Genomic DNA, 25553 nt, shown 5'->3' on the forward strand with positions numbered 1-25553 from the left:
TCCACAAGGGCAAGTGGGGCGCATTGATTTACCTCAAGTCCAGGTTACCTCTAGCAGTTTCACTTCTGCCTGCCTTCTTACAAGTACAGTTACAAGGGAATCAGGGTCCTATCTGTGCCCCTTTGCTGAAACACTCTGCTACAATCCCACTGTGTGTGTGTGTGTGTGCGTGCGTGCGTGCGTGCACGCACACACACGTGCATGTGCACGCATACGCACACCCTCTGCTCCACCAACCATAATTTTCGGACTACTATGGATTATTTGTCCATTTACCATACATACACGTACCATGCTCAGATATTCTGTCAGGAACCTTGTAACCTACGTAAACTACTCTTACTAGCTCTATTCTGAAAATGGATGGTGAGACTGAAAAGAATCATGTACGCTTCTCTCTTGAATTTCATGAGTCTGAGTAGATTTTAGGTTTGGGTTATACATATAATAAATAATAATTATGTTATCCCTGGGCACCCAGAACCGGGTCATGAGTTCAACACCAAAGGCATTGAACTGGTCTACTTGTCCCAAAACATTAATTCAGTCTCTAGATCAGGGGATCATAAGGACTTTAAGGCAGTGGTCCCCAACCTTGGGCCTCCAGATGTTCTTGGACTTCAACTCCCAGAAATCCTGGCCAGTAGAGGTGGTGGTGAAGGCTTCTGGGAGTTGTAGTCCAAGAACATCTGGAGGCCCAAGGCTGGGGACCACTGTTTTAAGGCTCTTCTGGGGGTTGTGGAGGGGAGGATTTCTATGACATTACAGTTTCTCTGCAACCTACATCGGAACCCACAAGCAAGTTCAAACATGTTTATGTGTAATCTGGCTTTTCTCACCAAATGATTCATAAAAATGTTCAAATCCGCCCATAACAAAAACATAGGCTGCAAGAAAAATATGACATGTCATAGAATCCTACCCTTACGAGTCATTACACATGGCATTGTATGGAAAGGTTTGTTAATGCTATGGAAGAGAACCCTGATAGAGAGAACTGCTCTCTCTCTCTCTCTCTCTCTCTCTCTCTCTCTCTCTCTCTCTCTCTCTCTCTCTCTCTCTCTCTCTCTCTGTGTGTGTGTGTGTGTGTGTGTGTGAGTGAGTGAGAGAGAGAGAGAGAGAGAGAGAGAGAGAGAGAGAGAACTGTTTATGCTTTGTAGTTATGTTGAGAGGGCAGAAGAGTTATATGTGGATTTTGATCTACATGGGAGTCTAGCACCCCAACCCCAGCATTGTTGAAGGGGAAAGTATATTCATCTTGAATCACTGATATAACTCTAAGTAATCAATTGTCTTCCTAAACAGACTGAACAAATATGCAATCATTCGTACATGGATAGATGGATCTGAGTCTAGTGTCATCTTTGGGTGTATTGACTTGTAATGTTGTCACTTCGTTAGGGTTCTAAAGATTTCCTTACTCAATAAATGAAATACAGTTCATCAGCTGTTCAGTTATTCTTTAGAAAACTTGTAATCATTGCTAGGATTATCAAGGCAGAGGAAATTCTGTCATAGGTGAGGGTTTCTCTGTTGCTTTGGACTTGACTGGGTAGTAGCAGATGTTTTGTGAGAGCTAGAGTGACATCCAGGTAAGCTGAGAATTTTGTGCAAGCCGTAAGCGCTAGCACATAAAAGCTCTTTCCCTCACCAGCTTTACTGTTGACAAAAGGGGTGAGTGTGCATGCTAATACTATTTGAAACACATTTCTTCCCCAAGGGTAATGTCAAATCTGTTTCCATGTGGGTTTCAGACATGTAGTGCTTTTCCAAACAAATCCACCTGCAGCTGCTCTTTCTCCATTTTTTTTTCTGTGCAGAATCTTCTGATGATTCCTACATCTCTGCGGGTGAGGATCCGCTGGAGGCACCCATTTTTGAGATCCCTATCCAGGATGTAACAGTCATAGCTGGAACTGAGGTGCTATTCAAATGTATCATCACAGGCAATCCTTCCCCAGAAGGCAAGTGCATGGTGTACAGGTGCGCGCGCGCATGTGTGTCATTGATTAATATGCATAGGCAAACATAAGCACTCAATGCAGGCTAGAGTTAAATTGATCCAGGCATTGGAGAGAGCTGTCTTCACTATCTTTGCTGTTGCCTTCTTGATCATGGAGCTGTCTTTGTTTATATTGATTTGAAGCGTCTGCACCACAACCACCACAGTGGGACTGTACCATTCCAGTAGAGACTTTTGATTAAGTGTGCTGCCAAGTTTATGTCAAGAAGGATCCTGTTTTTCGGCTTCTGACCGCAGTCTGGGATTACCAGATCAAGAGATGTCTTTTTGTTGCAAAGAAAACAAGGGGGCAAATCTCTTTTGTTTACACTGCACTTTCTAGGTAGATAGACAATTTTTGCTTGTTTGCCTCCCACCAAATTGCTGAGCTGTGCCCATTGGGTCTGCTCTGGATTTTGCCATTTGATGTAAAGGTTTCCAAATGCATGGGCCTGTCAGTCTGCTGGAGGAAAAACAACAAAGAATCTCACTACAGTACTTTTAAGCTCCACTCACGCTTGAACAAGCCTTTGAAATGTTGCAAGATTTTTTGCTGTTGATGATGAACACTGCAAGCGCCCCCATCTTTTTCTTGTGCTGCCACTGAGGTGTGGCCTTGTACTGTATTAGCACTGGCAAATAGCTCAGTGAAAATAACTATGGATACAATAGAAATGTGTTGCTGTTGTTTAGTCATTAAGTCGTGTCCGACTCTTTTTGACCCCATGGGCCGGAGCACACCAGACCCTCCTGTCTTCCACTGCCTCCCAGAGTTTGGTCAAAGTCATGTTGGTAGCTTTGGTGACACTGTCCAACCATCTCGTCCTCTGTTGTCCCCTTCTCCTCTTGCCTTCACATTTTTCCAACATCAGGATCTTTTCCAGGGAGTCTTCTCTGCTCATGAGATGGCTAAAGTATTGGAGCCTCAGCTTCAGGATCTGTCCTTCTAGTGAGCACTCAGCGTTGAGTGCTTCAGAACTGATAGGTGTCAGTGTCTTCTTTTAAGATTTTAAATAGTTCCACTGGAATGCCATCACCTCCACTGGCCTTGTTGTTAGCCAGGCTTTCTAAGGCCCACTTCACTTAACTCTCCAGGATGTATGGCTCAAGGTCAGCAACCACACTATCTGGGTTGTCCTGGAGATCCAGATCTTTTTGGTATAATTCCTCTGTGTATTCTTGCCACCTCTTCTTGATGTCTTCTGCTTCTATTAGGTGCCTACCATTTTTGTCCTTTATCATGTCCATCTTTGCACAAAATGTTCCTCTAATATCTCCAATTTTCTTGAACCGATCTCTGGTTTTTCCCTTTCTATTCCTCTATTTCTTTGTACTGTTCGTTTAAGAAGACCCTCTTGTCTTTCCTTGCTATTCTTTGGAAGTCAGCATTCAATTTTCTGTAACTTCCCTATCTCCTTTGCATTTTGTTTCTCTTCTCTTCTATTTGTAAGGCCTCGTTGGACAGCCACTTTGCTTTCTTGCATTTCCTTTTCTTTGGGATGGTTTTTGTTGCTGCCTCTTGTACAATGTTACAAGCCTCCATCCATAGTTCTTCAGGCACTCTGTCCACCAAATCAAGTTCCTTAAATCTGTTCTTCACTTCCACTGTGTATTCATAAGGGATTTGGTTTAGATTATACCTGACTAGCCCAGTGGTTTTTCCTACTTTCTTCAGTTTAAGCTCGAGTTTTACTATAAGAAGTTGATAATCAGAGCCACAATCAGCTCCAGGTCTTGTTTTTGCTGACTGTATGTATAGAGCTTCTCCATCTTTGGCTGCAGAGAACATAATCTGATTTCAGTATTGCCCAGCTGGTAATGTCCATGTGTAGAGTCGCCTCTTGTGTTGTTGGAAAAGTATGTTTGTGATGACCAGCTTGTTCTCTTGACAAAACTCTATTAGCCTTTGTCCTGCTTCATTTTGAACTCCAAGGCCAAACTTACCTGTTGTTCCTCTTGACTCCGTACTTTAGCATTTTAGTCCCCTATAATGAGAAGCCTCTTCAGCACCGGTGGTTGGTGTATAAACATGGATTACTGTGATGTTGAAAGGTCTGCCTTGAATTCATATTGAAATCAATCTATCGTTTTTGAGATTGTATCCCAGTACAGCTTTTCCCACTCTTTTGATGACTATGAGGACTACTCCATTTCTTCTACAGGACTCTTGCCCACAATAGTAGATATAATCATCTGAATTGAATTCGCCCATTCCTGTCCATTTTAGTTCACTGACGCCCATGATGTCAATGTTTATTCTTGCCGTCTCCTGTTTGACCACATCCAGCTTACCAAGGTTCATAGATCTTACATTCCAGGTTCCTATGCAGTATTTTTTCTTTGCAGCATCGGACTTTCCTTTCACTTCCAGGCATGTCCACAGCTGACTGTCCTTCCGGCTTTGGCCCAACCACTTCATTAGCTCTGGAGCTACTTGTACTTGTCCTCTGCTCTTCCTCAGTAGCATGTTGGACGACTTCTGGCCTGAGGGGCTCATCTTCCAGCGTCATATCTTTAAGCCTTTTGATTCTGTCCATGGAGTTTTCTTGGCAAAGATACTGGAGTGGCTTGCCAGTTCCTACTCCAGGTGGATCGCGTTTAGTCAGAACTTTCCACTATGACCTGTCCATCTTGGGTGTCCCTGCACAGCATAGCCCATAGCTTCTCTGAATTACTCAAGCCCCTTCACGACGACAAGGCAGCAATCCGTGAAGGGGATAGACATGTGTAGGTTGTCCCTTTCAAGGAACCTAGAAAAGGCAGCCTTCATGTGTTTTCACACTCATCTGTTCCCCATGGAGTAGATATTCTTTCACAATCACACAGCTGGAGCATATGGGCTAGTAAGATGTATGCATCTGCTCTCATCTCTCCTGCCCTCTTGGCCTTTCCCCACAGTGTCCTGGCGGAAAGACGGTGTCCCCTTTCGGAGCAGCACTAGTCGCCCCATCAAAGCGGAGGGAGAACGCCACACCCTGCTGGTCAGGAATGTCCGCACGGCAGATGCCGGTCTCTACACGGTCTGTGCCACCAACGAGGTCGGCGAGGCCTGCTGTAGCGCCATTTTGTCTGTGCGGCCTGGTAAGTATATGAGCCCCTGTGTGGAGGTTGTGCAGAATTTTATTGGGCTGGTGGCAGGACCCAGGAACTGGTGCTTTAACGCTGAGGGGCTTGTAAAATCAGTCTCCTACAAGCATGGAAGAAACTGTTTCAGGCCTTGAATCTTATGTCCTCTCTCTCTCTCTCTCTCTCTCTCTCTCTCTCTCTCTCTCTATCTCTATCTCTGTGTGTGTGTGTGTGTGTGTGTGTGTGTGTGTGAGTGAGTGAGTGAGTGAGAGAGAGAGAGAGAGAGAGAGAGAGAGAGAATGGGGGAGGGTTGGGGGCTTCTCTGCCAGCTTGTTCCCTACCGCTGCCGCGGCTGCTGAGAGAGACATGAGGCAGCGTTTACCCTACAAGGCTTGGTTTAGGCAAGCTTAGTGTCTGACTGTCAAACAGCCAGCCGTCTCGAATAAAGGGAAGACGGGAGAGGCGGCCCAGCCTGCCGGGCTGTCAGGACCAAGCACCAGAAAAGAGGCGGGGGGCCGCCGGTCGCCCAGGTGCGTTCCTTATCTGTGTTCTGGTCCATTTACGACGGGACGGGAGGGAGGCTAGGGCAGTGTTACTGGCTGCAGTGGTACTAGGGCCGAATTCAAATAATTTCTCTGAAAAGATGCAAATATACTCAATTACCAGCTGATCTGAAATGTGAGCCCCTGCGGGGCTGGACGGCGCAAAGCTAGGCTGAGCGTCCTGGCTGCTGGAAGAGGGGGAAAGGGGGCCCGGGCAGGCTGCTGGCTTTTTGCAGCGGCTCCGTTGTTTCCTTTCCGCCTTGCTAGCCGGATCCGCTTCCTATCCGCCCCCTCTGTGTTGGGCGCTCCCTTTGAAGGGAACTGGAAGCGAGCAGAGAAGAAGGGATTGAGGGACCTTGCGGGAGGGGGGAAGGCTGTGGAAGCCCCATGGCAGGGCCAGCCGTCTTTCCCTTGCATTCTCGCCGTCAAGCCTTAATACGTGCTTATTTGGAAGTAAGTCACGCTGTGTTCAATGGAGCGTAATCGCACGTAAGTTTACATCGGATTGAAGCCTTGGTTTAAGGGAGTGAATCAAAGAGGAGTGTGGGCACTGGTTGTTATTCGGCTTATATTAAACTTTTGTATGTTAGGGGGCAGTATTGGAGGGACGAAAAATCAAGGGCATAAGAAGTTCTCAGTTTTATGTTCTCAAAGAAGAGGCAGCCCCAAGTTCTTTCAAGAGGTCTTGCTTTGTTGTTTAAGCACATCAGGCTGAGAGAGGCTGATATTCTCAGATAATTTGATGATCACCCTAGACCTGGTCTGTTTGGGCAGGACAGGAAAAGTAGAGTACAGGATGGCCCTTACCTTCCTCCCCCCCCCCCGCCCAAACCAGTACCTGGTAAAATCTCCCCCTACCTGCCATAGATCATGATGATGGTTCCTGATGGGTGAACCCTATTGTCTAGTCTAGAGAGATACCTTGCTGCTTCCCAATCTTTTATTTATTTATTTATTTATTTATTTATTTATTTATTTATTTATTTATTTATTTATTTATTTATTTATTTATTTATTTATTTATTTATTTATTTATTTACAAGAGGTTAGCTTTGGGATCTGGCACAGAATCAACTCCTTACCCTCACTTTTCTCAGCAGGGAATGATTTTGTTGCAAACATGTCCCCCCTCCACTTTGAAGGATAGCAGTACCACGGAAAGGGATGTTTTTTAAACAAGCTGTTGTGCCTTTTGGTCTTTTGTCACAGCCTTTATCCACCAACTGGGCTCACTGCAAGGTCTGGATCTGCCCCAGGCCTTTCCCACCATGCCTTCTTGTTGTGATTGTTCTAGCTCCTAATGTCACCTTGACCCCTGTTCAGAGAGAGCAAGCTTAGAATGCCACCAATATAAAAAGATAATGAGTGCATCCAAGGCTGAAGTGGGCTAGTTCTTGGCTCGTATCTTTCTTCGCTGCTGTCCCTGTGCCACTTCCATTCATTAATAGCTGTCACTGAATGCCCACGAAACACAGCAGAGTAAGGAACAGTACTACATATGATGTCTTTTGGAAAAGTAGCATGAGAGGAATTTTCCCTTTCTTTGCCTCCTGCTCCTGTAGGATATAAAGAAGACATTATTGCAAGATAAAGCTCACAACTGAAATGATCACATTATTCTTATCTATCATTAACAATGCATTGTGCAAATTATATGGATTATAGAGGAGTCTTTTTATCAATACACTCAGTTAGTTGTAATTTTTTTTACTAACTACATAGTTGAGATGATAAGAGTTCTCACATTATGGCTTCATCACACCCCATTTTCATGAGAGCTGTTTTTCTGAAACCCTATATATGTATGGATGAAAATTGGCTTTTACCTGTATTTATTCTTTTACTTTATTATAGTTAATGCTTTCTTTCTTTCAGCCCATTTAGAGCAGCGTATTTGTTCTCTCCTTACTTTTTAAAAACCCCACAACTTAGGTAGGCTTAACTGAAGGACAATTGGCCAAAGTGTGTTTCAGGGCTGATCAGTATTTAAAAACTAACATTTTCCTCAGTCTGCAAGCTGTTGCAGGGGGATCATTTTGGACAAAAGCCTCTTCACAGAAAACTGAATTGCTAAAGCCGTCAAACAGGCATTTCACTACCTTGTCATCCCTTACAAAAACATCATGTTGAGAAATAACACAGCACACAGGTCTATAGAATGCAGCTGAAGGGACTCACAGATTTGAATATGTGAAATACTGCTTATAGAAGACTAATATGTCAGGGGATAACAATTCAAGCTTAGTATTCTCTCTGATATGTTCTTTGTCTACAGGGAGGGTTTTTTGTTTTGTTTTTAGTGAGGTAGTATTCAAATATGAGATCCTCCAGCTTTATTCTGAAATAGTACAGGCTTTGGATGTTGCCCGTTTTGTTGTTCTACTCTAAATTAGTCTCCAGGCTGCATTCAGCAAAAGTGGAAATGATCTATTTGAGAGTGCCTTGCCTGCAAAATAGGGTACAGTGAAATAGACCAGAGAAAATAAGGACAGGCTTGCTGGCATATTGGGTGGTGTGACTAGCAGTTAGACGTTGAGAACTGACACCTGTAAGAGTGGGAGAAATTTAAAAAGAAAATGCTCCAGACAAAGTTTCTTAAGGCCAGTGTTTATGTTAAATGGTTGCTATCTCTCCCGGACTGCTCCAGTAATATTTGAAGGATGAAGATCATATGGGAGTGGTTGACAATTTGGTGACATCTCATATTAGTAGAGAGGGTACATCCACATGGAAGGAACAGTTGTAATTTTCTTGTTATGTAAGAAGAGCTGAAAGTCTCTAGGCTCTGTCTAAACAGATGCTGTTCTAAACTTAATGGTTATGTCCACAAGAACATATGGTTATGTTTACAATTTTTTCATTTTTATAGTCATTGGAAAGGGCAATGCATTTTAAAGGTGATGAGCAAAGACATCTGGCCATTTTATGTTTGGTCCCTAAAGACAGGACTAATCTATATAGCAAATATTCACCTGTGATAGCTAATTATGTTGCTGTTGCCAGTTGGAAAACACGGTTCCTTTCAGATTTGAAGAAACAATACATTCCAGTGGTTGGTTTGTGACATTTGTTCTGGTGTGTCTTCCCTAAATGTTCTGTTTAAACATGAAACAAATGGAAGCCTAAACTTTTAGAAAACAGCAATTTCTGGATTATCAGAAAGCCAGTTTTTGAAATTTATCTGGAAGTTGAGTCACGGCAGCTGGACTTCTTTCTTGTCAGGTTGAAACGTTTCACTACTAATCCAAGTAGCTTCTTCGGTCTTTTTGTAATTTACTTTATGATAGTAGCTGTGCAATCAGCCAAAATTCCTGCTGACAAACACTTGCTGTTAGATGAACCCTGCCTAGTGCAGAGTTCCCCTTGTACTGGAAAACTCTGATGCTGGCCTTTACTCTCCATTAATCGACACCCCACACATTTTTCTGCCTTTTTAGCTCCCCCGGAGACCCACAGCAGATTGGTGCCCCACCATGAGCTCAGCAGCCCTGTCACATCAGATGAAGAGTACCTGAGCCCCTTGGAGGAGTTCCCTGACTCTAGCACTCCACGACACCAACCTGTCATGAAAGTGCAGCCCCGGACTGAAATCGGCCCAGCTCCCACGCATGTGGGTGTCAACTTCAAGGCTGCACCATCTTTTGAGGTAAGCATACAGTGAAGCTAGATGATGGCAAGGGGAAAAGTGCCTGAGGCTTTGTTATAAGCCTGTGGCTTAGATTCTGGACACACCTGCATCCAGAATCTAAGCAGGTGTTCCCTTGGACGTGGGCATTAGATAGGTGCTGGTAGAGACTCAGTGGCTACTTGCTGAGCCGTTGAGAAGAAGAAACAAATGCCACTTTTTGCTCTGCTGAAGGTACAGTGCCTACTGATGATAATCTTTAAAAAAATCCCACACTGCATCCTAAAGAAAACCTGTTTTCCAGTTCCCTTTGTCATGATGTTTTCTCCTGCAGGTAGCACTGAGTGACCAGACAGTAGTAGAAGGACAGGATGCTGTCCTGCGTATTCGGGTCCAGGGAGAGCCCAAACCCATTGTACACTGGTGAGTAGGTTCTGTGGTACAGCATGACATGTTAACAGTAGACCTGTTGTCTTGGTGCCATGTGGGCAGGAATGAGATGGTAGGCATGGAGGAGTATCCCAGTTTTAAAAGTAAGAATTGTCATCAGGTGACTAGTCAGGAAAAAGTTTGTACAATGAAAAGGAAAGCTGGTTCATATTTCTTTTCTGGCTGTCAGTACGCCAAAACTGAATAGCAATGGCAGAATATTAAAAGCGTGCATAGGATTCTGTTGTTTGTAAGGCTGGTCTTTCATTTCTGGGGTGTTTTAGGTCCACCTTGGGAATGGTAAATTTTTATGTAAGAGAGAGTGAAGCAAATTTTAGATCCTCTTGAGATGGTTTTCAACCTCTAATACTTCAGATATTTTTCATTTCAACTCCCAGAAGCCCTAGCCAGTGGAGCCACAGATAAGGTATCAGAGGGCTTAAGTCTAAAACATTGTAAAGGCCAGCATTTGAGAATCACTTCATTTGGATACTGTTGGCATCAAACCTGATACTGATTGGACTAAAATGGGAAAATACTGGTGTTCTGATCTGCAGTACTGTATCTGGTTTGACTATATTGTACAAAAAACCCTTTTTTTGGTAGCAGCAATGATAGGGTCAAAGGACAGAATCAGCCATAGAAATTATTAATTGTTCTGAGACTACCATGGAAGAGGGATGAAAAAGATAGGCTCGGGGGGGGGGGCGACAAAAAGATTTTCTAGAAGTTAGGAAGCACTGCAGGCTTTCAAAGCCTCTCTTCTGTCCTCCAGGCTGAAGAACAGGCATCCCATAAAATATGGACAGCGCATTTCTGCTGTGGAAGAGGAAGATGGATCTTTTTGCCTACATATCCACATGGTGGAGTGCACAGATGCTGGCTATTATGCCTGTAAGGCCATCAATGAGTATGGCACCAAGCAGTGTGAGGCAAAGCTTGATATACAAGGTACCTTTGAAACCAGAGAGCATGAGGGTTAATGCTTGCCTGTGATGGGATTACTCCAGAAGAAACTACTTGCATGCTTGCTTCTTCCTTTCACTCATCCTTCATGCCCTGCCTCTGTGAACAATACTTCCTTCCTGCTCTCACCTCCCACATCCTCCAGGTTGTCACACCTTTGCTCAGTAATAGCCTGTGGCTCTGTGGCTGTTTGGTCCATAGGAAAGACAGTCTGTGATCTGAGTGCCTTACCCAAAGGGGTGTCAGCAAGCTCTTGTCCTTGGCTCAATCACAGGCAACTAAGTGTTTAGTAACTCTGCCATTTGCTTCAGTCTTTTTCTTTGACTGAATTCTGCTTCTTCACCATAAGAATTAGGAATATTTGACCAAGTTCATGGCTCTGTGATACTCCCATAAGGCATGGGGGGCACACTGCTGGCTTGCCTAGGGCTTCCTGATCACTTTGTTCCAAACGGGAGACATGTTAACCTTTAAAACAAAACAACAAAGGTTTAGTGTGGCATCTTAATTAGACACAGGCTTCCATGGATTATGACTCACCTTTTCAAATGCATCTGAAGATGTGGGCTGCAGTCCACAAAGGCTTGCACTAAACAAAGCTCATAATTAGTAATAATGTAATTCTGACAAATAAACCTTTGGAATTACTCAATGGCAGTCAGCAGAAGGGAGATTTGAACAAGGGACTTGAACTTTCATAGCTCAGCCTCTTAGTTGGTATATTATACTGCAAGGTTGTATTGGTTGTTTCTTCTTCGTGGCCTCTGTAAATGCACACAGATGGGTTTTACTGCACCTGCGCAGGACTCCTTGGAATATTCTAGAGCTTTAAAAGATATAATTAGGAGGACGTTGCCCCGTGGCGCACATGCTCTGCTCGCCCGAAATACCTCCGCTCTGTTTAGCTGCCGCTGAGTTCAGACTCCTTTAGCAATTATTAGAGCTTCTTCCATTTTGATTCAAAGGTTTTTGATCTTTATCTTGTTTAATGGTTTCTCAATCTTGTCAAAAGATCTCCTGTATGGAGAATTAGTGCAGGAAAATCACTCCAGAGGGAGACCACAGCTGCGATACAAGGACATCTGCAAGCGGGATCTGAAGGCCTTAGGAATGGTCCTCAACAGATGGGAAACGTTGACTTCTGAGTGTTCAGCCTGGAGGCAGGCAGTGCATCATGGCCTCTCCCCATTTGAAGAGACCCTTGTCCAGCAGGCCGAGGCAAAGAGGCAGTCCCGAAACAAGCAAAACCAGGGAGCTGGACAGGGGACAGATTGTATTTGTCTTCAATGTGGAAGAGATTGTCACTCTCGAATTGGCCTTCTCAGCCGCACTAGACGCTGTTCCAAGACCTCCATACGGAGCACGTTACCATAGTCTCTCGAGACTGAAGGATGCCTACTGGAATCTTGTCATGGACTTGCCTTTCTTGATTGTTTGATCACGGCTTTCTGATCTTTGGACTGCTTATCGTTAAGCGTTTTGGATCACAGACTTGGATGTTCCCCCTGTGAGGTACTCTTTTCTCCCCCTCCCCTTTTCCCCCTGTTTCCCACCTCTCTTTTGTGCCCTCTTCAGGTCCTTTAAAGAGGTGCATATCACGTGCCAACAAAATTCCATTCACTGACAGCCACGATCGCTGCTTGTTTTGCCTGGGAGAGAGACATCAGACCAACTCCTGTGCGGAGTGTAAGAAATTAACCAAGCCAGCCCTCAAGCTTCGCTTGCAATGACGTTGGTCGTATCTTTGGGAAAATTACCTATGACCTTCCAGCCCTGTTGCTAGCCCCGCAATGGAACTAGCGTTGTCCCTGCTTCTTGGTCCGAACCTTCGGTTCCATCGGCACCGATGGACTCCCTCTCCTAAGACATCCTCCAAAGCTTCCAGACCTAAGACCGTCTCGGCATCAATGTCAACTTCAATGTCGAAGTCACCTTTGGTCTCTACCAAGGACCTCTCTCCTAAGAAAAAGAAGGATGCAGTTAACAAAAGAAAGCTAAGCGGGGCTCTAAGTCTCATCGCCCCCTGAATCTCTAACGGTTCACATCTTCCTCACCTCTCCTATCTTGAAGGAGCCATCAAGGGACATTCCAGACCCAAATTCCCTTTCTGAAGCTGGAGAGGTGGGACTGCTTTCTCAGGCTCAAGTCTCGGCATCGGTACCAAGCTTGTCACCATCTCATGGCCACTCTGAGGCTGACGTTATCTCCAGCCTGGCCTCAGCCCCTTCTAGCCCTATCTCTATCGGGCGGGCAACGGTGATCCAACTTTCCAAATCAGAGGTATTGCTTTCTCAGTCACCTCCATGGAAGCAATCTGCTAAACAGTGCCACATCTCTCCATCCTGACAGTATGCTTCCATAGCCCACGAAAAGGCTCTCCTGCCTCCACGCAGACAGTTTCAAGGTGGATTGTCTCTGCTATTACTTTAGCTTATGACTTGGCAGGCAAGACTCTACCAGAGGTGCTAAAGGCACATTCCATGAGAGCTATGGCAATTTCTACAGATTGGTTGCGTGGTGTTGAGGTCCCTGACATCTGTCAAGCGGCCACTTGGTCTACACCCTCGACTTTTGTGACACATTATCATCTTGACATCAGGGTCAAAAAGGAAGCAAGTTTTGGAAGGGCTGTGCTGACTTCATTGTTGGCGTGATGGCCCTCCTTCCGGTAAGTGAGCTTGCTAGTCACCCATTTGTGTGCATTCATAGAGGCTGTGAAGAAGAAAGAGAGGTTACTTATCATAGCCATAGCTCTTTGAGTGGTTCTCTGTGAATCCACACATCCCGCCCATCCTCCCCGCTGTCCGTTACTTGGTGTCTTGACCTTGTTGGAGTCGGAGCCTTGACAGCAGCGGACATTCCGGAACTGAGATATTTTGGGCGGGCAGAGCATGCATGCCATGGGGCAATGTCCTACTAATTACTTCTTTTTAAGTTCTAGAATATTTTAAGGAGTCCTGCCCAGGCGCAGTAAAACCCATTTGTGTGGATTTATAGAAGACCACTCAAAGAACTATGGTTACAGGCAAGTAACCTCTCTATATAACCATAACTGGTATAGTTAGGGTTGGCCCAGCGATCGATCAATCGATAGCATTCATTCCCTGCTATCCCCATTTTTGGGGTGATAATGTCTAGTGAATGAAGCAGCACAATGTGAATTGGTTGGCCTCTGTTAGCTGGCCCTGTTCTATCTAGATTGGGCCTAAGTGGGAGTGCCATAGAGAGGGACACAAGGAGCCAGCCTTCATTTCCTTTGTTACTGAAGGCTGAAGATGGATGACAAGGAAGGGGAACCTTTAGCTCTTCAGATGTTTTGATTTCAACATCTAGAAGACCTAGCTACCATGAGTAATGGTGAGGGATTATGGGAACCGCAACCCAAAATATTTGGAGGATTGACAGTTCCCCAGCCCTGGTATATGGTGTGGGCTGACTCCAGCCTGGCTAGAGGCTTGGTTCTTTTTCCACACCTGAGTGATTGATGTGATTTGATGGTGTGTCTTTTCCACTTTGAGCAGCCTCTTCTGCTTTCTGATCGTGCTCCTTTGATTGGCCTGTCCCTTCACCCCTTGAGGAAAAAGAACCAGGCAGCCTTGTAGGAGCCCAAACAGAAAATGCTTAGAGGGAGTGCTCTCAGTAAGGAGTATTTACGGTTACTAGATTTGCACAGTGTTCCTAAGCAACATGTTTTCCTATCTAGGAAGAAGAGTTGGAAGCTTTCCTGTGACATAATCTGTCTTAGTATCAGTGTAGGGATGGTTAATATGAACAAGGGGAAAATGTCAGGCAAGCATCAGTGTGTGTGTGTTTATGTGGAAATGCATTGGGTTAATGCTTTTGCTTTGCCGTATAAGTGTCTCCAAATGTGACTTTACTATGCTTCCATTTTGCTTTGAGCAGGCATGTGCAAATGTGTCTGTGCTTTGCCTTTGCGTCCGCCATGCTACACTAACCCTTTGCTTGCTGACTGTGTTTTTGTCTGTACAGGGGATTGAGCTAAGATACTGCTGGCCTCCGGGTCACTCTAGCCAGACAACTTGGGCAGTTGCCTCTGCTTCCAGCGCGACTGAACAAACCACGCTGGCAAGGCTTGGTGGCTCTTGCCCCCACCCACAGGATGGCCAGCGCCGAGACTCACCTGGACCCATGGGGCCTGGTTGCAGCTGAGGGGAGTGGGACACCGTGGGTGGGAGAGTAGTTCTGTGCTCTCTTTAGCTGTGTGAGCTGAACTGAAACCTGTAGCCTCTTCTTAGTGCTTGGGCAGGAAGTCTAAATCCAAAGGAGTCTCCCTGTGATCTATTTTGGGGCATATAATCTCAGTGGTGGCACCATGGCTGCACACGAGGCACTACACCTCTTGGTGCCAGTGGCGTCCAGTACCCATACCAGCATCCATTTATGTCTGGCTTGAACTGTGGCCAATGTGTGGTGCTCTCTGTTTCCTCCGTGTGTCCATGTCTCCTTGCCCCTGTTTGCACACCCCTGGGGGCAGAGCACTAAAGTGTCTTCTCCGTATCCAGCCTCTCTCGGAGCTTGTGCTCCCCATGGAATCCAAACACACTAACATGAGGCAGCTTTATATAGATATATATAAGGCCCAGTTTAGGCCTTGCTGTCCTCAAACCCCTCCCCCCCCCCCCAAAATCTCAGCCTTGCAGGAGTCAGCACCCTTATCTGCACGAAATCTCTGGACAGCACAAACTCACTGAGAAGGGACCTTTTGCCTGGAGGAGTGTGGGATAGAGGGTGGCTCAGGGAAATAACGGGAGTCCATTTGACGTGAGTCTTCTGGGCTTAGGAGTATCTTTAATGGAGGAGGCCAGGGATGTAGTTCCTTACCATCATTGTGTCCCCCTCCGGGAGGGTCTCACAGGGGCTGGGCAATAGTGAACCCCGTTTTTTGTAGATGAAATAAAGTCTGTTTGTTTGGTAAAAGTGCTGTGTGGTTTGTTCCTAGCACAGAACCCTGTTTACCTCTTCCCCGTGTTCCTTTCTTATCAACCTTATCTTGCTCTTGTGTTCTCTTCATTCCATCATCTTTTCCTTTAGGTTTAATTTGCTTCAGATTATGGCTGCCTTCTTCTTTGCCATCATTCATTTCCTGTTGCAATGGTTGAGTGCCAGCTTTCTACAAAAAAGATTTTCCAAATGTGCATTTCAAATCTCATCTCTAATACATCATTGTAGTGAAAAAATACAATAATCAGTAAATTTTTTGCTCCGATTTGCCCTAAATTGCTAGTCTTGAAGTGTCTTAAATTTAGACACCCATGACTGTCCTTTGAGGAGAGGAAAAGCATTATTGGAAAATCAAAGCAACATATTATTCTGTGAACTCAGCTGAGTTCTTTCAGTTGTATATCACAGTTCAACATTATAGCTATCGTTTTTTAGATCATATTTTTTCCACTCAGTTAATTCTAATGGTATTGGGTGTTTGCAGTGTAGTGGAAACAGGAAGCGTTGGTTATATAGGCTTCCTCTTCCTTTACATCTTGCCCATCAAAGGTCAGCTGTAGAGGCAATGACATCAGTTTCCCCTGTTCGCTGCCCAGCTCTGGGTGAAACCCACGCCTTACATATACTGTTGGAAAGTGCAGAGGTCCTGGCTTTCTATATCAATTATGCTAATTCCATGGCAGAATAGAACATGAACATAGGTGGGAATGTTTTGTAGTGAGGAACCTGCAGCTGTAAATGAGTCAGTATTAATGAAATCCACCTTCACCCTAACTTCATTATGAGAAATCCAGGAGAGTCATAAGCACATGGCATGACAATTACCAGCAGGGCTGGGGAGGGAATCCTAGCTTATACTTTTGTTAACAGTCAAAAAGATAGTGGGCAGCTTGGCAACTCCACTTAGCCATGAATATCCACAACATGCTTTCCTCTCATCTTTTCCCTTCTGCCCTGCATCTTTCCCTATTTTTTGTTACATTGCTCAGAGACACATCTTTCTCTCTTTTTTCCGTTTCCTCCTCCCTTCCCCTCCTTTTCCCCAGTGCACCCTGAGACAAAGTCCTTGGCAGTGCTGGCCCCCCTGCAGGACGTGGTGGTGGGGGCTGGGGATGCAGCTATCTTCGAGTGCCTGGTGACTGGCCCACCGGATGTGGATGTGGACTGGCTGTGGCGGGGGCGCCTGCTCCAGCCGGCCCTGCTCCAGTGCAAGATGCATTTCGATGGCCGCAAATGCAAGCTACTGCTTACCTCTGTACATGAGGATGATAGTGGTGTCTACACATGCAAACTAAGCACAGCCAAAGGTAAGGAAGAAGGAAATGCTGCTGCACGGATTGCAATTGAGGTGATCTTGGAGAAAGAGGGTGCACAGAGATCAGTCAAGGGCTTGGACTGCCAGTTCTCCAAGCAGCCACTGTTCCCATGCCTTTAGCAGCAGAGTGGTAAACTGATTATTACTCCACCTCATATATGGTCAAACTTAAATTGCTTTTTCCTCCATATTAAGTGCTGTTCAAGGTATAAGAGAAGGCTTGTGTAGAGTTTTCCCCAAATCAGCAGGCAAGTTATTTGCAACAAGGTCACTGCCCTGAAATAATCTTGGACGTCTGTTAGTGCTGACATTGTACATATAGATCTCACTACAGGTCCCCCTCACCTGCTTCTCTTTGGGTGGCCATACAGATGGCAGGACCTTGATCCCAAAGTTTAACACTAGCTATGTCACTGGGCTGTGCTTGTGTGTTGCTTTTACCATTTTCCAGTAGACTCAAGGTGACATATACAATATAGTAGCTTTCTTCCTCACTTGATTCACACAATCATACAAGGTAGGTCATGTAAGAGAGTATGACACCCGGTGAGTTTCATGGCTGATCAGGAATTTCATCTAGTCCAACATTGATTACTGCACCATATTGCTCTTTATCTGAGATTCGTCTAAGAACTATAAATCCCAGAGTTCATGCTGATGTTGTTTATGGATGAGTGAGAAGAGCCAGTGGGCGGTGGCATTTCCTAGTGGGAAGAAGACACAACAAGTATTGTTTGAATCATGACCCTAGAGACTTCAGGGACTGTAGGAGCCTACGTTGGATAGGATTTACAGGCCCCAAAAGTGTGTGTGTAAATCTGATACATGGTTTTCACAGCAGATAAAAGAACTGATGCTAAATGACAGAAATATCTTCTAAAGGATATCTGGTGCACTTCTATGGTGTCTGGGTAGCTGTTTCCAAGTTCTCAACAATCTAGCAGGGCCTGTTTCTGAAGCCCATTCTGTCTGCCCTGTGCCAAAAAAGGTGTCTGGCACCTGCCACCCATATTTTTCACAATGTCACAGCATGCCACTACATGGAGATGGTGGCAAGTATACATCCTGGCTCCTTGGTCCCAATTTTCAGGCACTGCTGTTTCTGCTAAGTAAGCTGGAAGAAACCCACAAAGAATATGTTCCAACAGAGGGTAGTTTATGCAGAGCCCCTGAAATGTGAAACAATTGTCCATTTCTCGTAGGCAGCTATTGAATATTTCTGCCTTGGAACCTATGGGCTTAAGTGTTCATGCTCTACATGACTCAAAAAAACAAAACAGAAGATTTAGTAAATAAATTTACACAGTGGTTTCACCTCATCTTGGCACAGAGGTAGAGTGTGCAATGGAATGTTCTGTATCATAAATGGGTGAGGGCCTAGTTTTGTCAAAACCTTGACACTGAAAGATCCCACTTCTTATTTACTGCTGGATAGCTCAGTGATTTAAATTTTAGATAACTGGCCGCGAGAGCCAAAGGCTGGGAGTTTGACTCCCCATTGTTCCTTCTTGACAGAGTTTGGACTTGATGATCCACAGAATATTTTCGAGTTCTGCAGTTCTAAGATTATTATTTTATTATTTTACTTCTTTAGAAGCTTAACAACCCCTTCCTTTTAGTGCAGCTCTGTGACTGGAAATGTTAAAGCTTCCTAATTAGACCTCACACATAGTTTTGAAAAGCCCAAGAACATTTATTGGGCTGGCAGTGTAGCTAAGCAAAGTATGAATGAATGACCGCAAATCTGCTCTGCGTGAAGGCCTATCTTTACATTTATAAAACAGGAACAAATAACACATGCTGTAGTAAACATATGTTTCTTATCATTTTAGGGAACAGCACTTCTAAACAACACTAAATTTGTCATTTAGTTTGGCCTATTGTCTAGCATAGATCTAACCCTGATCTAGCCATGGGTTAAGGCTTAAATATGTATTTACCTCAAAGCAATGGAAGCAAACACATATGCCATTTGGTGTGAAACAAAGTGGGAACAGTACAGACTCTACCACCTGAGCAGTCCAGGGATACATTTTTATTCCGTGATGGACCAGGTGTTGGTGGGTTCCAGTTTCTCCAGCCTCCCACTTCATCTTCTTTTGGCGTGAGAACTGTGGCCCCAGAACCATCCAGCAGGCAACGCTTTGGGTTTTCATTAGGCATTGCTTCTTTCTTGGCAAACCTACCTTAGAAAAACAACTGCCTCCAGAAACACTATCTGAAAATTGGCTCGCTAACCCCAGTGTCTCAGCAACTCCAACTTTAGTAGGCAAAACAGATATTTATTGGGGCTATGAACAGCTGAATAGGTTGAGAAGAACAGAGAACAAGATGCAGGCAAACAATGTACAAAAGCTCTGTAGTTTTTCCTTGCCAGATCCATTCACATTCCCTTTTATTAAAACCCTTTATTTTGTCAGGCAACGGCCACCAGTCATTATCACTACATGGTACCTCCACAGTCAGAGGCAGCATGCCTCTGAATGCCAGTTGCTGGGGAACCTGTGTAAGGGAGGCTAAGGGTTATTATATTCAGGCCCTGTTTGCAGGCTTCCTTTAGCATTTTGATTGGTCACTGCAGGAGACAGGATGCTAGACTGGATAGGCCTTTGTTCTGGTCAGCAGATTTCTTATGTTGTTACACCTGGACTTCAGGTAAGACTGAAATGTTTCAGTCATTATTGATTTCCAGCTATTGGTAAATCTGCATCCATTGCAGACATTCATAGACTGGGAAAGCTACTAAAACTTCTGAAATCTTCTACATAGCATAGGAATCTGGGAGCTGTAGGCTGTTTTCTAATCTCTTGGTAACTTTACTGGGATATTACTACAAAATGAGCAGAGGAAAAACACCCCACCCAAGTTTGTTTGTTTATTTATTTATTTATTTATTTATTTATTTATTTATTTATTTATTTATTTATTTATTTATTTATTTATATGCCGCCCACACTACCCAAAGGTCTCTGGGCGGCTTACAGCATTTAAAATACAATAAAGATATGTACAATTAAAATACAATTAAAATACAATTAAAACTGACATCAGACCCACAGCTAATATTATTTCAGTTAAAAAGCCTTCTGGAACAGGAAGGTTTTGACCTGGCGCCGAAATGTCATCAGTGTCGGCGCCAGATGAATCTCAGTCGGGAGGGCGTTCCATAGTCTGGGGGCAGCTGCCGAAAAGGCCCTTTGTCTGCAAGCCGTCCCTCTTACCTCCTTGAGGGACGGCTCTTTCAAAAGGGCCCCCTGGCTAACCGTGAATACTGGTTAATTAAGAGAAGTACCTGTGACCTGACCCAGTCCTCTCTAGGGACTTTTCATCTCCCCATTATGAGATGAAGCAGGTGAGGTTTCTTTGGAAACACTAAGGTCTTTTATTTATAATTTTGACAACAATTCTATATGAACAACAACAGGCGGGTCCTCTTGCTTCATAGGATTCCCTTGAACAATAACATCAGATTATTATTAATATCAGCTTCAGGCCTCACACATTGAGGGGATAGTACACCCAACCTCCAGGATTCTCCCACACTTCGGTTCCTGGGGCTTTCCATATACTCATCTGGAAGGAGCTCGTACCGCAACACGTCCCAGGGGAGCTGTGCCTTTCTAATGTCTCTCTATTATGAGCTTCCCTGGCTCTTGGTTCCCACTCTTGCTTCCTTCTTTGTCTTTCCTCAGTCTCTCCCCAACAGGGTGGTTTCTGGGGTACCTTACTGCACCATTGTTGCTCATTGATACTCTCTAGGTATCTGGAACTGCACCCATTTGCCCATCCATGGATCTTCTTTTATGATATAGGTTCCACCCTTTGGGCAGTTCTCCCTCCTTCTCTATCTTTCCCTAACAGCTCTGGGCCACCTCTCCTTCTTCCTCTGGCCATTGCATCAACCAACCCCCCTCTTTCTTCCTCTTCCCTCTTTTTATCCTCCTTTCCCACCTGAGTCATCTCCCCCCCCCTTCTTTGGCTCATTTCTTGGGCTTTTTCTGTCTTTTGTTTAAATGTCCTTCGCTTTCCCACCTTTTCCAGCTGTTGTGTATGGCTCCTCCATTTCTCTCTTTCTTGATGGGCATGGGGACAGCACACTCCCAAGGAGGCCTTCCTCCTTGCCGCTCACGGTACCTTTTTGTCAAAATACAGGGAAGGCAAAAGTCAAACGCCTAAATGAAACGCCTAAATGGTCTTGAACCTCAGTGTCACACCTTTGTTTTCTGTTGTCATACCTTCTGCCATAGACAACAGCCCTGCTCTCTCATGCTAGCTCAGGGAAGGAAGAGGTCCTCTTGTTTTTAGCTAGGATGTCACAGTTGCCATCCTATAAATGCCTGTGAGCATAAGAGGACTGTGGCTAGCAGCAGTCCTACTTCAAAATCCCCTGACACCACAGGTCTCTGAACCCTTTGGGGGTTTGTACAACTAACTGTGTGCCCAAAGGGGCAGTAGAGGCTGATAGTCAAGAGTTCTTTGTCTTGTCTGTTCTGTTGTTTCCAGAATTACAGACAAATAGTCTCAATCTTGCCTTCATTTCCTTCCACACCTCTCTTCCTCTCTCTTTTCTGAGTCGTATATTAATGAGTAGCAGACCCCATCTTTCTTATAAATGTGGGTCTCTAATAGACATCTTTCTCTACTGAAAATGGTAGTTTGTTGAATATTCCAAACACTAGCTTCCGTACCAGGTAACATGGAAGAGTTCTGTGAGTGGCCTAGAACCTGATATGGCATGGAAGAGCTTTACAGTACAGTATTTGTGACTCACTCCCTGCTCCCATCTCTTTCTAGAAGCCATATACCATAGCCACTATGTGGCAGTAGTGGTGGTCTGTTTTGTCGTTGCTGTTGTTTTTAAACACTTTTGAATGTAAGTAAGTTTACAATCTTTTTGCGAGAACGAACACATTGGTGCAAGAGATGGGGAGTCAACAATCCAGGAACATGGGCAAAGGAGACAGTTTTAGAGGCACTGGCAAATGACAACAGCCAAGTCAGGAGATGGCAACATGGATGGAGGACGGTGGAAGGACACTTGCTTAGGAACAGTGAGGAGGCCATAATCCATTTGTGCCTTCAGCTCAGTTTAACTTTTCCTTCCTCTAGATTGGCTGGTTTCTTGGGAAAATGTGCGGCAGAGCATCCTACTTCTCTGAGTTACAAATAGTTCAGGGAGTTCATATGAATCCAGCGTTTCTTGTCCCACCCTATATACTAATTTGTATTTAGTGTCTAAGATGATGAACAAAGATGAGTGTTGTCAGTAAATAAATTGGCATCTTGAGAAGGACAAGTGAAAAAAAATTGCAGAGACAGAAATTAAATACGAAAAGCAGTTTCTTATTGGATTCATAGATTATTTGATTTTAAATTTATAAATACTACACCAAAAAAAGAATGTGAGTCTCCCAGTTCATCAACCTACACTGAGGAGTCAGCAGGAAATATGATGAACCAAGACAGCTTTCACTGATTGAATTGTTAGGGATATTGGTGTTGGCAAATCCTTCCTGTATATCTCATGGTTTAATTCAATTTGCACCCAACTAGAACAGGTCCATTGAAATCAATGGGACTTAAATTACTGTTGACTAGCAAATCCCATTGGTTACTCTAGTTGAGATTAATATTAGATTTAGTGTCCATGTGACTCCTTTTTCTCTGTTGAAGTCTGATGGAAAACAACTGTCCCTGTTTTTTTTAGTAAACACGATTGACTCTGCTTTGAGCTGCATGGCACCAGCTTCCATCTGTCTTCCACCCAGGAAAGGATCTAACTCCTTCTTCCAAGGCAGTTAATCAATTAGGAAGCAGGAAACAGACAAGTTCCCAGGGTGTAGTGATTAGGGCCATCATATAATGATGTTACAAAATACCTGTAATTCAATTCAATATTTTACTTCCTGATGCCAAGAAATCCTAGGTGGTTATAGTTTATAATTTAATTGGACAAAATGGGATTGGAAAAGAAGTGAGAGCAGATAAAAATAAAAATGATCTTGAAGGGCTGTTTAGAAACTAGGACTAGACATACAACACTTAGGGTATGGCTAAGCAATTTGATTCACACCCTGCATTATGTTTGAAATTGCAGTCAGTGCTCCCAGAGGGGCTGCAGATTTGGGAGTTCAGTGTTCATACTGGATGTAATAAGATGCACATTCCAGCCCACAGCCCCCCCTTCTTTCCTTTCTTCCTCTGGTGCTACCTCTGCTGATCTGATGGGGAACAGTTGGGGGCATAGAAACAGGAAATAATAATGGTGACCCAGAATAAGGTGATAGGGTGATCTAGGACTACTCTCATATATATAAAAAAATTTAATTAAAAAAAATTCAGAGGACAATTGTGAGAAAGGAAATAATGCAGGGGTGTATTCTCTGGTCCTGAACATCACACCTCAACTGTCTACATCACTGAAACACTGCTACAGGCAGGCCGAGCCACCCCACCCCATCTTTACGAGACAATATCACAACTGCCCTCATGGGGAAAAAAGCCTATTCAAGTTGTTCCAGCTTGAAAAAAATAGAAGTCCCACCCCCTTGGTAGCAAAAAAAAAGCTGCTCTGAGAGGAAAAAGGGCTGGAACGATTCAAATTCAGTCTTTGCATCACGTGGTCAGTAAAAAATTATTCAAATTCACCCATTTTATAAGCGGAGCAAACTCACAATATTTGACCATGTAGTTGCAGCCTTAGTAAGGCAGTTTCACCACTGTTGCCTGAGTTTCACACACTGTGGACCTCATGCAAACAGTGGGCTAAGCCACCCCACTTTCCTTGTTCAGCTCTGTGGTACCATCACTTAGCTTCACGGGTCTCCACCTTGGGGCAGAGGTTCCCTGTGGAGCCAACTTCACTCAGCCTCACCTTCCCCATCCTAAAGTTGCCAGCATCAGCAGCATCCCATTCCCTGAGGACAATCCCTTCTGAAGTCACATAGGTGACTTTTTTTGATACCACAGAGGCAACGGTTGGAAATGGAGCTGAATCTGCTTCTGGGCCACTTGGCTGTAGACATGGGCAGAAGGAAAATCTGGGAAAATAGGGCTAGAATCAGGGGGGGGGGGGGTCAGTTAGCAGATAACAGGGCAAGTTCTAAGTTGCCCTGTTATCTGCTAAGTATTTTTTCCACCTGGATTCTAGCCCTATTTTCCCAGATTTTCCTTCTGCCCTGGGCAACTTAGGATGTAGAATGGTTGTTGTGGGTTTTTCGGGCTCTTTGGCCGTGTTCTGAAGGTTGTTCTTCCTAATGTTTCACCAGTCTCTGTGGCTGGCATCTTCAGAGGACAGCACTTAGGATGTAGAACTTTTTCAGCAGCCAGCAGTTGCTGTCACTATTGCTGCTAGGCCTGATATCCTGTCCTGCTTTATCTGCAACACACATCAGACAAACTGGGACTTTTCTAACCCTCTGTCACGTTCCCAGGGGTTACAATAGCCGAAGTCCAATAAACCAGTCCAAGGTCAGAGATATCAAGAATGCAAAGCCAAAGTCTCGAAACCAACTTACAGAGTGAAGTCCAATGTCAAAGTCCAGGGTCCGATACACAGTGTAGTTCAGGGTCAGAGTCCAGAGTCCAATACCAGCGCAGTCCAGGGTCAAAGTCCAGAGTTCAGAGACAGGAACAAGATGCAAGAGACGTGGATGCCAGCCAAGGTTTTGACTCCTTGCTTCCACGAAGTTTCTGGCTTCACTGGAAGCTTGTTTTATAATGAAACAGCTCCTTGAGCTGCTGGAAAGCTTTCTATTCTGCTAGTACTCAGGACTAGATGAACGTAGGTCTCTGTGGAAAGCCTTTGAGCAATCCTCTGCTCTTCTTGTCCTGAGTCTTTCCCGATGAGATGAGGGGAGATGGACGCACAGATTTGAAAACCACCTCTCACATAAAAATCAAACACCATGAAGTGTCATTTGCCTTCAGAGTTGCTTCCCAGGGTGCATTCCCATAGTTCTTTTGATCTACTTTTGCTTCCAATCAAGAGTGCTTTTCACATTACTGAAAGAACACAAACATCTGCCAAACCTGTTTGCTGGAGGCAATAGTGGCATGAACAGGCACATCACAATAGTGGTCCCTCTTTCAAACTGCCTTTTACTTTATAAAAAGAACCCTGGTTTGTCCCTTGTCTCATTCTTTTAGCAGTGATAGTGGTGCAGCTGTTTTAAGTTTACTGTTGCATTATCTTGTTTCCAAAGTTTTACATACACTGCCCTGGGAACACCTTTGCTTATGAATGAGCAGTACAGAAACCTTGAAAACAAATTTAGGAGCCACTCTTATGACTAGTGAGGCCCACAAGCAATGGCTGCTCACGCAGGCCAATGCTTTCCATTTACATCTTCTCTTTCAGACATACTCAAGTGTCAAGGCAGAGATGTCAGAGCACAGCTTCTAAACCATAAAACACATGTTGTAGGGCAGAAGGAAGGAAGGAAACCTCATGCTTACCTATGCAAAGAGATTATTGGATTCTGTTACTTTAGACCAGTGGTTCTTAACCTTTTTGAAAGAAACGCCCCCTTGAGCCATTGAGGAAGTTATCATCGCCCCCCTCCCCACGGTGATGATATCTTATTTATTTATTTATTTATTTATTTATTTATTTATTTATTTATTTGTTTGTTTGTTTGTTTGTTT

The 25553-nt window shown here is 44.4% G+C and overlaps 1 protein-coding gene across 10 annotated transcripts in view; it reads left to right on the forward strand.

The window, feature by feature from the left end:
* The window catches only part of SPEG (striated muscle enriched protein kinase), a 150211-nt gene that overhangs the window by 69032 nt on the left and 55626 nt on the right, over positions 1-25553 (forward strand). For all 10 annotated transcript variants that reach the window (XM_020792170.3, XM_020792171.3, XM_072985337.2 and 7 more), the window contains 6 exons: positions 1821-1964; positions 4901-5083; positions 9048-9256; positions 9570-9658; positions 10440-10615; positions 16639-16899. In XM_020792170.3, the coding sequence (XP_020647829.3) occupies positions 1821-1964; positions 4901-5083; positions 9048-9256; positions 9570-9658; positions 10440-10615; positions 16639-16899 (1062 nt within the window). The remainder of the gene's footprint in view (positions 1-1820; positions 1965-4900; positions 5084-9047; positions 9257-9569; positions 9659-10439; positions 10616-16638; positions 16900-25553) is intronic.

This window comes from Pogona vitticeps, chromosome 1 (genome assembly GCF_051106095.1).
Source record: "Pogona vitticeps strain Pit_001003342236 chromosome 1, PviZW2.1, whole genome shotgun sequence".
Taxonomy (NCBI): Eukaryota; Metazoa; Chordata; class Lepidosauria; order Squamata; family Agamidae; genus Pogona; species Pogona vitticeps.